The sequence below is a fragment of the Malania oleifera genome, chromosome 12 (assembly GCF_029873635.1).
Source record: "Malania oleifera isolate guangnan ecotype guangnan chromosome 12, ASM2987363v1, whole genome shotgun sequence".
Taxonomy (NCBI): domain Eukaryota; kingdom Viridiplantae; phylum Streptophyta; class Magnoliopsida; order Santalales; family Ximeniaceae; genus Malania; species Malania oleifera.
The window spans coordinates 74300824-74319095 of record NC_080428.1 but is presented as its reverse complement, the minus strand read 5'-3'; the positions used below and the strand labels follow the sequence as shown (position 1 = coordinate 74319095).

The following is an 18272-nucleotide window of genomic DNA, read 5'->3' as shown; positions in this document are numbered from 1 at the left end:
TTTAGAAAATTATATATGTATAGTACAGTGTTTAAAAATACTGCTGTTGAACAGGAAAATAGATTTAATACATTTTATCAGCAAATATGATTTCAGATCAGATTTTATTTTTAAAGTATTATTCATATTTGTGTGGCATGAGTATAAATTTCCATGAAAATTATGTTATACCAGAATATTATGATTTTCCAAAATAAGTTTGTTATAATAGTTTTCAGACAAACAATGAAGACAGTACAAAAAACTATGGTTTAGAATATTATGTTAAACAATGCAAAAAGTTTTTGTTCAGTATGTTATGATATGACCAGTGTAGATGCTGTGATTTATAAGTTATGATATTGATATGGCCAGCCTAGATGCCGTGATTTATAGTCGGCGTAGATGCCGTAATTATGTATGTTATGTTAGAATCCATGAAAATATGATCATGACAGATATTACTTAGAAATATGAAACAGCTATGTATCAGTAATATGAAATGTACTATATGTTATCAGAACCAGGATGGCTTAGTTTAGTCTTTCAGAGCGTGGTACCATAGCTATATGTATAAGTTCAAGTTTATGTTAGTGCTACCACACATCTCAGATAGAGTGTGGGAGACGACAGTCGATGTGACTTTAGTGTAGTGCAGGCGTTCCCCTTGTAGTTTGGATTGGGTGGGACAAGCCCATCGTACTTACAGACTTATCTTTGACTTAACGTGGTAGGCCAACCATTGTTAGGTCCCACCTATGGGCTGCATAACCCTGTCATGTGGAGGGTAAGTCATGACATCAACTAGTTATCCATCCTGGGTATTATTTTAGTATTGTATAGTTACAGAAGATGTTTTACATGATTAAAAAAATTAGTACAATATTTATTATGATATTTGTTATCATATGATGATTCATGTTTTGCTCAGAGTTTATACAGCCAGTTTTTATCAGATATACATATTATGTATAGTTCATATTAGGCACGATAATACTCATGTTACCACACACTGATATTAATTTATCTCCCTTACTGAGAGGTTTCTCACCCTAGCATTACAAACATTTAGGAAATCCAGGTAGAAGGGCGGATAGAGCTCTACAGCAGTAAAGATTGATCAAGCTACCCTGTCATAAGGGTAAGTATACGTAGTTGAGTAGGGTCAGAATGGTTTTTGGGTTATGACCCTAGGATACTTTTTGGGTCCTTTGTGGATGTTTATATATATATGACAGATTCAGTAGAACTCTAGTATTGTGTTCGGTGTTGTATGACATGTATGCAATTTATGTTTTCCGCTGGTTAGGTATTAGAAATGTATGACAAGTATATCCTCGGTGCCCATGGGTCCGAGTTGATCATGACTATATTAGTTTAGCAGGATGTTAGAGTTATTGTAAATGTTATTATATGGGAAAAAAAATATTATATAGTAAAATAGGCAGGTCGTTACATCGACGTTCCCCAATCTCATCCCAATACAATTGAGATTAGCACCTCCTGCAATATAATGCTTCAAATGGCATCATCTCAGTGCTGGCCTAATAACTGTTATTATACGCGAACTCGACTAGTGGCATATACCGCATATAACTGCCTCCAAAGTTCAGTACACATGCATGTAGCATACCTTTCAATATCTGTATCATCCTCTCTATGCGTCCATCTATCTGAGGATGAAACGTTGTACTGACAACAACTGAGAACCCATGGTTTCTTGCAAACTCCTCCAAAAACGGGATGTAAACCGTGAGTCTTGGTATGGGAACTATGGACACTGACATGCCATGCATTCTAACTATCTATTGTGTATACAACTCTGCCAGTTGATTTACGGAATAATTAACTCTGATAGGTAGAAAATGGGTAGTCTTCATAAGTCGATCTACAACTACCCAAATGACATCCTGTCTATATAGTGTCGGCGGTAATCCTGTGACAAAATCCATCCCTATATGTTCCTACTTCCACTCAGGAATGTACAACGACTGCAATGACCCCACCGGTCTTTGATGCTCAGCTTTCACCTGTTGGTAGGTCAAACATTGTGCTGCAAACTCTGTAATCTCTTTTTTCATTCCGCTCTACCAAAAAGAGTCCCGAAGATCCCTATACATTTTAGTGCTACTAGGACCTATCGTATACAGGGATCGGTGTGCTTCCTCTCGAATCACTTTCTTAATCTTAGGATTAGTAGGTACACACAGCCTGCTTCGAAACCTCAAGGTTCCATCCTCTAAAATACTGAAATCTACCTCATGACCATCCTGTACTTTCTCTATAAGCTTTACCAACTCTGCATCACTCCTCTAAGCCGCTTTAATTATTTCCTATAGAGTCGGCTACAACACCAGATTGGCAATAAATACCTAGTGATCGCCCTCTACAAGTTCTATCCTAAGTATCTTCAAATCTATTTGGACCGAATGTTGTATCACCATTGTAGATATTGATGCACCCACCAATTTCTGGCTCAAGGGATCTACTACCATATTAGCCTTTCTCGGGTGGTAACTGATAGTGCAGTCGTAATCTTTTATCAGTTCCAACCATCTCTTCTATCTCATATTCAATTATTTTTGTGTGAAAAAGTATTTTAAACTCTTATGATCAGTGAAAATTTCACACCTACCCCCCATTGAGATAATGTCTCCAAAAATTCAGCGTGTAGACCACCGATACTAACTCCAGATCATGGGTAGGGTAGTTATTCTCATATTCTTTCAAATTTTGAGAGGCATACGCTATCACTCTCCCCTGTTGCATCAGAATATAACCGAGTCCTTTATGTGACGTATAACTGTAAATTATGAAACCTTCTTCACCTGAAGGAATCGTCAACACTGGTGGAGTGATGAACCGCTGCTTCAACTCCTGGAAGCTCTGCTCACATTCATCGATCCACTCGAATTTCACACCTTTCCTGATCAATTTCGTTAAAGGACCCGACAATTTAGAAAAATCATCAACAAATCTACGGTAGTATTTAACCAATCCTAGGAAACTTCTGATTTCCTGCACATTCTTCGATCGTACCCAGTCTACCACTTCCTTAATTTTGCTCGAATATACTGAAATACCATCCTTGGATATCACGTTTCCAAGGAAGGTAACTTGCTTTAACCAGATCTCACACTTTTTGAGTTTCGCATACAATCTTTTTTCTCTCAGCACCTGTAGTACTATCCTCAAATGTTCCTCGTGCTCCTTTGCGCTATTTGAATATACCAATATGTCATCAATGAATACTACCACAAACTGGTCCAGATACTGGTAAAAAACCCTATTCATCAAATCCATAAACGCTGTAGGAGCATTTGTCAATCCAAATGGCATAACCAAGAATTTGTAGTGGCCATACCGAATCATGAATGCTGTCTTTAGAACATCCTCTACTCTAACTTTCACCTAATGATACCCAGATTGCAGATCTATCTTCGAGTTGTGTCCCCTGTAACTGATCAAATAAATTATTGATGCGGGGAAGTGGGTACTTATTCTTAATAGTCACTTTATTAATTTCTCAATAGTCGATGCACATTCTCATCGACCCATCTTTCTTTTTCATAAGCAATACCGGTGCTTCCTAGGGCGACATGTTGGGCCAAATAAATCCCTTGTTTAACATTTCCTACAGCTGGTCATTCAATTCTTTTAATTCTGTCGATTCCATTTTGTACGACGCTTTCAAAATCGGCGTTGTCCTCGAAACTTGATCAATAGTAAACTTTACCTCACGATCAAGAGATAGTCCTGGTAAATACTCAGGGAAAATATTAGGAAAATACCTCACTATCGAGATATCCTCTAACCTCAACTACCTCTTTAATATCTCCTTCACACAAGCCACATATCCCTGACAACCCTCTAAAAACAATCGCCTTGCCTGAATGGCGGATAACAAATGTGGTGGGGTGGGCACACAAGACCCCACGAATATGTACTCTTGTCTTCCTGGAGGTCTGAACGCTACTTCTCTCTAATTATAATCTGTACTGGCGTAGTGAGTAGCTAGCTAGTCCCTCCCTAGTATCACTTCAAACCCATGCATATCCAAGACCACTAGATTAGTTAATAAAGACCTCCCCTGAATGCATACTGGACAGTTCTCGAGTACCTTTTCACACATTCCCACAGCCCCTATTGGCGTAGCCACTAACAAACGAACACCTAACTGCTGTGTTTCTAACCCATAAAATTTAACAAAATCTCGGGCAAAAAAAGAATGAGTCGCTCCTAAATCAAACAAAGGAGTAGCTGTAAATGACATAATTGAAATTGTACCTGTCACGACATCTCCTGCCGCCTCAACATCCCCTCGTGTTAGTGCGTAGACTTGTGTTAGGGCGATATTCCTCTGCTGTCGGCCTCTAGGTGCTTGATGACCTCCTCGATATGGTCTATAAGTGGGTACAACAACTGTCGGTGCTCGGCAGTCTCTCGTCATATCCCCAGGCTGATGGCATTGATAACAAATAATCTCCCTAACTTGATACTCTCCTAGGTGTCTCCTATAGCATACGGGACAAGAATGGGGCATCTGCTTGCCTTGTACTGCCCAATCTCCCACTCCCTGTATCTGCCTCCTCCAAGGCCCTCAACTAGACCTTACCTAAAAATCTAAAGGCACGAACCTCTTCCCCTGACTCTGTGCTGCAGCGCCTCTCTGAAGATCAACCTCAATCACTGTAGCTTTATCCACTACCTCTGCAGATGTCTGGGCTCAGAAGCCTAAAACCTGCTCAAACAGACTCTGTCTTAGGCCCTCCTCAAACTTCCTCACTTTCCTTTCCTCATCCAGTACCAAATACGGAGCAAACTGAGATAACTCAATGAATCTAGTTGCATACTGTTGTACTATCATCGGTCCCTGCATCAAGTGCATAAACTCTGCTGCCTTCGTACTTCTACCGGTAGCAGGGAAATATCTCTAGAAAAAGATCTCCTTGAAGTGGCTTCACGTCACCGCTATAGGGTCCAGTCTCTGCTCCTCCAATACTCTCGTTGATCTCCACCAGCACTTTGCCTCCCCTGTCAGCTTAAATGTCACAAATAGTACTTTTTGCTCATCTGTACATGGGAGAACTACCAGCATGTCCTCCATATCTTGGACCCAATTCTTGGCCATGAGTGGGTCAGCTTTTCCAGAGAATGATGGGAGTCTCATACGCGTGAACTGCTTAATCGTGCAGCTCCGCTCTGCCATCACCTGGTGAGTGATGTTACGTAGTACAACATCAGGATCTCCGCCATCCATATTGGAAGGTGCTGCATCATCACCCCCAGCATGTGCACTATTACTCCCTGGATCCATCCTACAAATGGTATAAAATTGTTTTAGAACTCTTTCATCATAACTCACTAACACACCCAACATACTAAAATCCACAAGATATCCTACTATAGACATTTCTCTTAACATACTCAATACCCATTTAAGATTCAATCCTACCACTTAAAGACAAGAAACGACAAAATAGTATTCATAGTTTTCTAGAAGTCGTCACCCCCAGAAAAAAACACAGAAACAACCACGGAACTCCTGCCTTCAGGTCATAAGACAGAACCCTAAATTTCAATATCATCCTCTAACAATAAATAATTAACTCATACCTCAATCTATCCATCCACTATTTTCATCAAAATCCAATCCTATATTCTGGTATTGTATTTCTCTATTTACTAAAGTCTGCAAAATCTAGCAACCTAGACTCTAATACCAAAACCGTGACACCCCAATTTTTCATACCATTTTTTTTTTTCATATAAACAAAACATATAATCACAATTTGGCCACGTCAATACCTCTAATACCACACAAACATAACCCGACCCAAAGAGGGTACTGGGTACATAGTCATTATCATATTCACAAACCTATCAACGGAAGTCATTTTATATATACATACCACGACGAATACACATACTGGAGTTCTAATTCATCCATATATACATGCCTAACACATTCCTAAAAAGAAACACAAAATATTCTAGGGGAATCCTCCATCCATAGCTCAGAACCCTCTCCCTGTCTACTCAGGGTATCAGGTCCCCTCTATCTCGTAGCTCTATCACCTGGTCTATCTCAGTTTCTTGAAATATATAAATGATTGGGTGGGACACATCTCAGTAAAACGGATTAAATTATCTATAGTGTGTGGCAGTATGAGTTTCATTATATCATAACAAATATGCATTCAAGTGATAATATATTTTGACAAAAATATACCCATTCCATGTTCATAATCATATAGATATAAAACATAAGCTTTCACAAGCTTTTAATTCCATTTCCAAAACCATTCACACGAAACCCATGTTTACTAGAGAAGTTCCCGAGAATAGGAGAGATTACATGCCCATACATGTAGCTCCCTTCTGCTCTGATATAATTTGTAATCTTACCCGAATAACTCGAATTTGGCTTCAATTGATATTTATCAGGGCAGTCATCTTACTCAGTTAGCTCTCAGGCAAAGAGTTTTACTTTGCTTTAATTATTTTATACTACTAACTCATGTTATTTCATTTCTCATTTCCATTTCACATCTAACTTATGAGTGTCCTTGGTAACCAATACATCCATGTCTGTAACTCATGGCTGCCCTGAGGATATTTTCCACACTATGCTTCACCCCATGGTCGAGGTAGCTCTCCATACTTAATGCCATGCTTCCCCCCATGGTCAGGGTTGTGCAGCCCAAAGGATGGACCTAATCGCGGTTGGCCTACCTGGTTAGATCAAAATAATCATACAATATACTTGTCTGTAGTACGAATGGCCTGCTATATACCCTGATCCAGACTCAGTGGGCAAAACTACCTTTTACACTAGCTCATTCGAACTGTCACGCCACACACTCCACGAGCCCTTGTGGTTGCACTTAATCACCAGTAGCAATGGTACCATGCTCATTTTAATAACACATCCATCCATCGGGGTTTCATTTCCACATTTCAATAATTCACAATTGCAGTATTCATAATGCAATTTTTCACATTTTCAGTATTGTCATTTTACATTTGTATTGCAGTACTCACGTTGCAATATTCACATTTCAATACCCATATTGCATTATTCACATTGTCATATTCACATTCTCATATTCACATATTAGTATTCACATTTCATCATTCTTATTGCAGATTTCACATTGCAATGTTCACATTTTCAGTAATCACATCTCAAGATTTACATTGTAGATTTCACTTTGCAGTATTTTCATTTCCTGCATTCACAACTCTTTTATCATTTCAATGATATTTCATCAATTCAATACTCATTTCATCTCATAATAGCATATACGTGTCTCATTTCATGTTTCAACATTTCTCAATAAAATATTTCCATGTCATATTTCATCTTTTCTCAGAAGACACTCTTCAGTACATATCACTTTTCATCATTTTTCACATTTCAAATCTTATATTTCAATACACATTTCATAGTCTCATTATTCTCAATGTAAAGCATTTAACTCGATTTCAAATACATTTTAGTATAAATCATATGTCATACAATTTTCATTTAATATTCATATCATAATAAAATATCATATTTCCATTTCTCATATTTCTCAACCTAATATTTCGAAAAGATTGCTATAATTTATTCCCCTTACCTAGTTTACTGAGAGGTCCACTAACACCTTAAAATATACGCTCCTCGGCGTTCGTAACTCAAAACTCTAAAAATCACATTTTTCCCAAGTTATTCAACGCAATCTCCACAATAATGACATTTAATATTTCTTAAGCTCTATATACTCCAAATTAACTTTAAACCTCTAGAATACCCCACTTACCCTGATTTTGGGATGGTGCCCTGAAACTACGAATTGAAAATCTGCTCTGCTTAAGTTGCAAAGAATCTTCCTAGGAACCTCGTGGTGGCTCCTTATCGTTAATCCGAGCTTTAACGGAGTTGGAATCGAAGAGAGAGAAAGAGAGAACCGTGGTTTAGAGAGAGAGAGAGAGTGAGAGGAAAGGGAAAACGATGCTTAAATGAGGGTTTGCATATATATAGGCTAGCGTTCATAAGTGAGTTCAAGTGATTTGTTGACGAACCCATGAAGGCCCTTCGTCGACGAGGAGGCTAGTTCGTCGACGAACTTGAAATTTCCTGAAATTCCCCAAACTCTCGATATCTTCTTGTCGACGAGACACATGTACTTCATCGACGAGAACTATAGGGACATTCGTCAACAAAGACTCTGGGTTCGTCGAAGAATCCCTACTGTTCTCCTTTTTAAATTTTCTTCATTTTTCTTATTCTTTTCCTCTCTCTTTCTTTATTACTTTTATTAATATAATTTCCCGGGTCTCTACGATTCAGCACTGTAGATTTGGATTTATAGTAATATAAAAAAAATTAATATAATTATTTTATATAGAATTACATTAATGATGATGATTTTGTTAGGGAATAGAGGGAAAAAAAAGTTAAAAAACTAATTTTAGATTGTAATCTTTTGTCTTCATTCAAACTTCAAAATATCAAGAAAAGAGAAGAAAATTTTAAAAGAATTTTTTTCTTTATATTCAGAAATAAAATACTAAATTAATCAACATTTTTTTTTTTTTTTGGGTGTGTTTTAAGTTTTCTGTGCATGCTTGCAGTTTTAAATTAAAAGTTTGAATAAAGTGAAGGCAAGGATTTTCTTGTTCAATAAAATAGTGAGACTTTTTATTTGGTGTATTTGCCTGTCCTTTCAAACAGAGAGCACTGCCGATTTGCCGTGTCTTTGTTAATTGTTGTTTGTTCAGTGGGGTTTTTGGGGACGTGTCCAATCATATATACTTGATGCAACCCCTACTCATTGCTCACCAACTAATCCCACTAATCCTTTAATAATTATTCCTTTCCCTCAATTTTATGGACTTACATAGCCTATTTTATAAAACCCAAACTAAATAAATATTGGACATTTTAGGAAACATGAAAATAATGGGTCTTATGGCAAGTAATTATCATATTAAGGTCATGCGTTGAAAAGCACCGGTCCATGAAATTTTAGTATCTGCAGCTCAATAATTCATCATTCACATTACAAAAGAGTTTGAGTCAGCCACACAATCACAAAGAGAATACCAAGATTTACGTGAAAAATCATTCAGTGTGAAGGGAAAAACTACATAACTAAAATCCACTTTCAATCTTCCACTATTTCAAATTAGTAGGTTATATTAGATCTTTCCTATTTAAAATTAGAGGCATACATCAATAACAATTATCAATAATCAACAATTCTTGGTATAAAAAAATAATATAATATAAGTCATCATTGTAGTGATCCAAAAAAAATAAAAATAAAAATAAATAAAATTTAAAATTAAATTAAATTAAATTAAATAATAATAATCATTAATTAAATTATATAATATAACATATTAATATATATTTGTCGCGACGTCCCAGGAGCGCGTGTGTCCCGGGCGGCGAAATTAAAAATTAAATTTTATTTTCAAGGAAAAATCATGGAAAAAGTCGGAGTCGCCACTAACCTTTAGTGTGGTTAGAACACATAATTACTACCCCGTTAGGGGTAGAATCGGTCTACATTACCAGAGTTAGGCTCGGGAGTTCGGTTACGCGAGGGGAAGGTACGAGCACCCCCTACGCGCCCGTTCTTACGAACGGTACCTAATTAATTTAAAATTATCCCTAAGTTAATCTAATAATTCTTTAAATTACTCCTTTTTTATGAATTTATAAGTACATGTAAAAAAAAATAAATAAATAAATAAATAAAATAATAAATAAATAAAGATAATATATATATATATATATATATATATATATATATATATATAGATATTCTCTCAGAGCTTAGGGTACGTGATGCCCGAAGGCTCATACCCTCGCAATAAAATCATAGGAATTAAAAATCAAAAATACTCTATAAAATACGCTCCCAAATTTTAGAAATTTTATGAGTTTTCCTAAATATGAAAATATTAGTTTGGGAGGTTTTGGATAATAGATATAATAATTTAAACTTAATAACAAAGATAAAAAATAGTAATACTAGAATATTAAGATACTACGATTCTAAGTATAAACATAAGATATAGTTGAAAATTCCAGAAATATGTGATAATAATAGCTCTAATATATTATAATGATAATACTTTACCTATAATAACAATACTACTATAATAATAAAACATGTATATCTCACAATATTAATAACACATAAATACCAATACAATATTATAATACCACTTTAATATTTATATATATACCATAACACATAAATATTAATATTATACCATAATAATACTACTAGACTAATAATGCATATACATCATAATTTAAATAACTATACAATATAATAACATATCCTAATAAATACAGGCAAAAGCCCTAATTATAAATAATCAAGATTTTGACATGACACTAACAACACTCTAATATTAACAATAAAGGAAATATGACAATAGGTCAAACCCTAAAAGTTAAAGGTAATATAAACAAACATGGAAACAAATAAGACGAAATTATGGAATTAGACAAACCCTAGAATAAGTATACAATGTCAATCAAACTCGTAATAATATATACAATAATATGGAAATAATCAAACGTGCAATAATATGGAAATAAATCAAAAATCCTAAAATATGTACTAATAATTTGGAAACATATAAAACCCTAAAATTTGAAATGTGATAACAATATGGAAACACTCATAACCCTAAGATTAATAAACAATCTCTATAGAAGCAACTAAACCCTAAAAATATTAATAGCATGGAAATCAATCAAAACCCTAAATCTAATAGGCAATATGTATAATAATAATAATAACTTGGAAATAATTAGGGCCTTACAATTAATGTACAATAACAATGTGGAAACAAATTAAACCCTATAATACACATGCAATATATACAATAATGGAAACTATTATACAAGTAAAATTACAGGAAACAATTTAAACCCTATAATTAATAGACAAGCTATACAATAATTATGGAAATAATTTTAAAACCTTACCATTAATATATCATGACAATATGAGAGACCAATCAAACCCTAAATAAAGCATATGATGAACAAAACCCTAAGTATACAATTAAAACCCTAAATACAACATGTAATAATTTAAACTCTAAATACATAATATATACTAAAATAAATAACATACCACAAGATAGTATACAACAATATAGACACCCTAAATAATAAATGAGTATATTACAATGATTGACAATACAATGATAACATAAACACTTTAAACCAATATTCAACAATAAATATAGACATGTAATAAGGTATAATACTAATAATAATAATCCAACAATAATATTAATATTTATATACATATATAATAAAAGTGTAAACATGAAGACTATATATTACAATAAATAAATGAATAAATAAAAGATTAAATATTACACATATATGCATAAATAAATAAAAACAAAAAAAGAAAAAGAAAAACCGAATATTAGATATTAGTAATGACCAAAAATCAGAAGAGAAATAAATAGAAATAAAATAAAACAAAATAACAAAAAATAAAATAAAATTGCATGTGTGTGTGTGTGTGTGTGTTCTGTGCATGTGTGTGCATGAGCAGAAGGACTTACACAGGGGGGGCACCGCCGAAGAACGGAGACTGGAAACGGCGATGACAGCAAGGGCTGCCGAAGACGACGACGGCGATGGAGGGCGGCAAGGACCGCCGGAGACGACAACGGCGGTGAAGGTTCCAGCGACTCTCTCCTGCAGCAGTGGACTTCTGTGGTGGAATGGAGTTTAGTTGCGGCTCGCCGGATCTGGGTGTGGCTGGGAAGTTGGTGACGATGCGCTGCGGAGATCCACTGGGTTCTGCTTTGCTGAAGTGGCCGGAGAGTGGTCTGCTGGGGGTTCTGCTGCAGGCTGGAGGATGGTGGCCGTGGGATGCTCGGCTACTTGCAGGGATTTTGGAGGGAGTGAGAGTGATGGGGAGAGGCTATGGAGATCAAGGGAATGGTGAGGATGATGGTGGGGTGATGCCGTGAGGCTGTGATGAGAGTATCCGTGTGAGAGAGATGAAAAAAAAATTTCCTTTGGTTTCTGCCCCCTGTGGCTGTCCAGAGAGAGTGTGAGAGAGATGGGAGGATGAGGGTTGGAGACACTGGGGTTGGCCGGAAGAAGAAGAAGAAGAAGAATCCGGCATATTATTTTTTCTTTTGGCTTTACTGCGCGCTGCCGTGTGTGCGCTGTGACTGCCTCCACTTAGCCTCTGTGTATCATCCTTATATAAAAAAATTTGACAACCCTAAAAACCTTTCCTTTTTGATTTTCTTTTTATGGTATTTTTCTTTTGGAAATAATATTATGAGTATAACTACTATTATGGTAATAATAATAATAATAATAATAATAATAATAATAATAATAATAATAATAATAATAATAATAATAAGGTAATAAAAATAAGTAAAATAATAACAAAATAATAATAATAATAATAACAGAAATAAATAATAATAATAATAATAGTACTAATAAAGATAAAAATACTAATAATAATAAAAGTTAAAAATAATATTAATAGCAATGAAAATAAATAATAATAATAATAATAAATAATATAAATAGAAGTAAAAAAATAAAAATAAAAGTAATAATAATAATACTAATGAAAAATAATAATAATAATAATAATAAATAAAATAGTAATAATAGTAATAATAATAATAACAGAAATAAATAATAATAATAATAGTAAGAATAAATAAACTAATAAAAATACTAATAATAATAATAATAAAAAGGGAACCCCTCGTTCTATTTGGTTACGGCAAAAATAGGGTGTCTACAATATTAATATAATATATTATATTATTATAAAGTACAATTAAGTAAAGGATCCAGCTTCAGGATCAATTAGATTTTAAGCAAACTAGAGAAAGCCGCCACACCCCTTGAAAAGTTTCTTGCGCCCAGCTTCGTCTTCGTCTCCATCTCTCTCTCTCTCTCTCTCTCTCTCTCTAGTCTAAGCAAACCAAAGAAAGCCGCCACACCCCTTGAAAAGTTTCTTGCGCCCAGCTTCGTCTCCGTCTCCATCTCCATCTCTCTCTCTCTCTCTCTCTCTCTCTCTCTCCTCTCTCTCTCTCTCTCTCTCTCTCTCTCTCTCTCTCTCTCATCTAAGCAAACCAGAGAAAGCCGCCACACCCCTTGAAAAGTTTCCTACACCCAGCTTCGTCTCCGTCTCCATCTCTCTCTCTCTCTCTCTCTCTCTCTCTCTCTCTCTCTCAATTTCTTGACAAATTTATAGCAGATCGAAAAACGAAAGGTGCCGTTGGATTCTTAGTTCCGTCGCCGACATTTCTACTAGAGCGGAATTGTCATAGGAGTGATTTAGGCATTACTCCTAGGGAAAGGTAATTTTTTCCCATTTTCCAAATTTCACCTTAAATATGCTGTTAAGTCGACGATCGGGCACCACCACATGATCCTAGTCGAGATTGTTGTCATTTTGGCATGGGTAAATTTTCAATTGGAATTTTGTAGGCCCCACTACAAAGCAAGAGTGAAATTTGGAAAATTAGGTGAATTTATTATATTTGAGAGTATAATTATTTATTTAGAATTTATAACCCTAGGAAATATTAAAATATTATTTTATTTAGGGTTGATTTAATGGAATTAGGATTTTTTATTTGGGGTCCGCATGAGCGCCGCAAGTATTTTTCGGGGTCCTTGTTGGCGTAGTTCAAGAAATCAGGTAGGAGGAAAAATATAGATTAAACCATATTTTTTATGAATTTAATGGAAAATGAATTGTGTTATATATACGTGTATATGTTTCGGTATGAGTTTAAAATGTCAACCATTTAAATTATGTTTTTCTGAATTTAAGATTATTTATTAGATAGGTATATGCGAAAATGAACTGATGAAAGTGGAAAATATTTTCAGGATAATTATGTAAGAAATGAAAGGCATTTTCAGTATATAAATATTAAATGTTGGTTGGCTTATTTTACAGGAAGTATATGAATTTTATTGCTAAATTGTTTGGCATGAGTAAATGTAAGTTTTGTGTAAATATATGTTAAATGTGTGAGATGCACGTTAAGTAAGTATTGCATTGAGAATGAAATATGACATGAACTATGCTGCTTGTGTGTGTTAATGCAATAATGTAAACAATTGAAAGATGTTGGGTAAAATAGTTGAAAGATGTTGGGTAAAACAGTTGAAAAATGTTAGGTAAAAGCTGAAAGATGTTAGGTAAAACAACTGAAAAATACTGGGTAAAACAGTTGAAAGATATTGAATATGAAATGAAATGAAATAAAAATGGAAATGAATGAAACGAAAATGAAATGTAAAATGTGAACAATATAAAATGGGAAAGAGCCACTTAAAGTGAAATGAAATGAAAAGTAAAAGATGGAAATATGAAGAGTTGAGAAATGCAGAATAATGACAAATGAAATTATGTATTATGTTATTATTAGTATTTATGCTAGTAGAATATGTTACGTTTGGGCGAGACAAACTCTTTGCCAGAGGGCTTGCTGAGAAAGGCGAGTGTCTTGGTTGTATCAAGTGTAGCAGTAGACTGCATAACGTGTTAGGGCAAAGGGAAACTACTTGTATGAGTGGGTAGATTTTCCTATTCTTGAGAGCCTTCGGCGGTATACTTTTGTATGAACTGTATGAGTACGAGATTAATTTATCACTTGAGAGCTTACTGAGTAAGGTGAGTGCCCTGGTATGCCTTAACTGTGACCTTTGAGTTGCCTAATGTATCAGAGTAGAGAGGTGCTACTTGTATGAATGGGTAATCACCCTTATCCTTAGGTAATCTTGTGGGTAAAATACATTACATGTGTTTGAATAGGATCAGAAAATTATTTCATAAATTATGTTAATGATTTGTAAATGATGAATAATATATTATATACAAATCTCACGTGGGTCACACACTGTTTTAATATATTGTTTCTTCCCTTACTGAGATGTGTCTCACCCGAATATGAACTTATCTTTTATAGAACCTCCACGAGATCAAGCTTAGAGAGCTCGAGTTATTATAGCATTTTTGGGAGATATAAGAAAAAAGATATAAACATTTTAATGATGTTTTTGAGAATGTAAATATTTAATGTTTTATGCCTTATGTTTGAAAATTGATAGGAAAGGAATGATTGTGAATACTGGATGCTTTTGGGGATATGTATATATGTTGAATATAAGTGGATGATTAATTTATTATGGTTGGTAGACGGGTATAGGAAACTTTGGTATTATATGATTGATTATTATATTTATGTTTTCCGTTACATAAATGATATTAGAATTTGAATTATCAAGTAAATGAATGGATTAGTAGTACTCCGGGCCCACGTAGGGGGTCGGGTCATTACAATCATCATCAAGGTGGAATCAAACTTAAATGAGAAATAGAGAGGTCTCACCCATAATAAGGGCTACTATCCAAGCCACGAAACCAAAATTACAAAACTTTAAATGACAATCAGACCGACCAGAAAGAAGAATAATGAGTCACTAACAATATTTCAAAATTTCAGATCAATCGGATGAGACCATCCGATCATCAAGATCCAACTGAATAAGCATACACTTTCAATCCTGAATTTTCAGCAAACAATTATCTTTTCTCCATCACTCTTTCTTAGTTATCTTAAGGATGCACAAAGCTCTCTTTTTCTACGGCAATAACTTCCCAAAAAATTGTTTATTTACTTCTCAAAAAAAATTGCACTTAATAATAGACATAAAATTTTTATCTTCCAAAGAAAGCTGTACTCAACTAATACATAACCACTCTATTCCAGGACAACAATGGGAACACCAAAGCACAAACCACTTGACATTAATTCTATTTGAACATTAATCAAGACTTCCAAGCAAATTATTATCTCAATTTTTGACCAGGGGTAGTCTCAACTACAAAATAAGAGAACTTATCTTTCTTCACATATCCTTTCTTATTTTAATCACTGCAAGCACATGGATTATATTATTTTTGCCTGTGGATATCTTAAATGCCGGCCATTTATTATTTTGGTCCATGCCGGTGGCCAGGGCAGGCTCTCCAAGCCTGGCTCCTAGAATGGTACGAAATGCAGTTTAGGGGGAAAAAAAAATCATGGCCTAAGCATTCATTCTTTAGGTTGCCTGCATGGCTGCATGTGCTTTAGTAAAAGAAGAATTAAACAAAGAATTCCCTGGTAAAAGAATTCCACCAAGGAATTGTCGCCCTCGGTCAGCATCAGTGCATTCTATAGCATGATTGGCTAGAACGGCGGATGAGAAATGCTGCTTCAAGTGTTTAGAAGAAGCCAAGGAATATACTAGACAATTACACAGCAAAATTCAAAAATATCAAGCTAGACTACATACAGCAGTGCTTTTATTATTATTATTATTATTATTATTATTATTACTACGTGGCCAATCCAGTGCGGGTCAAGGAAGTAGACGGCAAGGATGACTTCCAAAAAAAAACCTTAAATTAATTAAAGGTGAAGTGTTTGAACAGTTCCATTCCTATCTCCCCTAAAGCTATAAATACCGCCATATTGCTCAACTGCTTGCATATCTTTTGCCTTCAACCTCATTTTCACATTTGATTTTGCCTCTACAGCTGTGGGTTTCCTTTGTGTCCTCCAAGATCCACACATCCCCATAATGGCTTCAAGTGGGAAGCTTAATGTGGAAGTGAAGGTGAAGTCCAATGCAAAAAAGATGTGGGAAAGCATTATGGACTTTGTCACTCTCTTCCCCAAGGCCATGCCTGACGTGTACAAAACCATTCAAGTTCTTGAAGGAGACGGAAAGTCTGTTGGCTCTGTTATAATCAAATTTGGAGAAGGTAATATTTGCTTGTCTTGACCCCTTTAATCATTTATCTTCTGTTATATGTAGAAAGTTGATTTGGATATTCTATTTTATAGGATTGCCCCCTGTCACGGAGAAGATAGATGAATTGGATGAAGGTAACAAGACAGTAGCCTATAGCGTGGTCGACGGGGAGCTGCTGAAATACTACAAGAGTTTCAGGGCCAATCTGACTGTGGTTCCAAAGGGGGAGGGGAGCTTGGTGAAGTGGGGCTGTGAGTTTGAGAAGGCAAGCGAGGAGACTATTGATCCAGAATCCTATAAAGATTTTGCAGTCAAGAACATCGAACAGCTGGATGCCTATGTCCTCAATGCATAGGCATGGAAGAGACTCACCCGCAAAATTATTCTCTCCTTAATTCTCATGGTCTACTCTTTAAGTAAATATAAGTCCTATAAAGTCCTGCACTATATGTATACTCGACACAACAACAAATAACGTTTCAGTGGTGGATACACCATGAAATGATGTTTCCCTCTTCTTCCATGTGAGTAGTTATAGATAGTAGAATGGTGATTGAGGTGGGAGCCTTGATCAATATTGCAACTTAACAAAGATTACAGCTGCTTTACTAATGTCCAAATATTAAGGCTGCAAAAGTGGCAAATTTTTCACGTGATACTCAATCCTTACTTGACAATTGCTTGTTTGAAGTTATTTTGTAAGAATTTATTCTATTATTTTGCTATTATTTGCTGAAATAAGATGTTTAATTATCGCGATCTTTACACGTATTATCTTTATAAGGAAAATAAAAAATTCATAAATTAACATACCGGGATTATTCATGATGTAAATCAATTGAGAAGAACACTTGTAGAAATTATTTCTCTCGCTTTACCCGATCTCTTTCTATACTTCACCAGATTATATGAGAGAAAGGTTGATGAAAAGAGAGCATAGGTAAAGAGAGGACAATTTTCTATATTTCTATCATATTATTACCATTCAGTTACTCCCCGTAACATTAGTCATATAGGAAAACTCTTCAACTTCCAATCATTAAATCTCATGGTATTTTAAAAGCCAATCTCCTTAATTTATTAATCCATTAACATGACCATATTGCCCTTGTCATACGTGACATATATCTCAACATTCATGTGAGACATGTATTTGCATTCTTCCACTTGGCCCATATGAATGACATTTGTTCGGATTAACACGATAATCATAATATGCACATAACATTAGGTTATTCATACTTTAGTGAGATTACAATGATATCATAATTAAATAACTTACCAACATGAGTCATAGCAGTAAATATCAATAAAGCGACATCTTCCCTTCCATGTACTACAATGCTAGTAAATCACTTAACTATAATCTATAATAGGAAGTAACCATAATGTCCCTATAATGTCTTTGTCAAAGGCGATTCCTGTCAACAATAAACCATCTCCATAATTACGTAAT

General features: G+C 34.9%; 1 protein-coding gene across 1 annotated transcript; it reads left to right on the top strand.

The window, feature by feature from the left end:
• Positions 1 to 16538: 16538 nt before the first annotated feature.
• Positions 16539 to 17472, top strand: LOC131144494 (MLP-like protein 423). The gene is made up of 2 exons (XM_058093177.1): positions 16539 to 16826; positions 16909 to 17472. Exons 1-2 carry the CDS (start codon positions 16643 to 16645, stop codon positions 17169 to 17171), a joined length of 447 nt encoding a protein of 148 aa, XP_057949160.1. The 5' UTR covers positions 16539 to 16642; the 3' UTR covers positions 17172 to 17472.
• Positions 17473 to 18272: the final 800 nt, after the last annotated feature.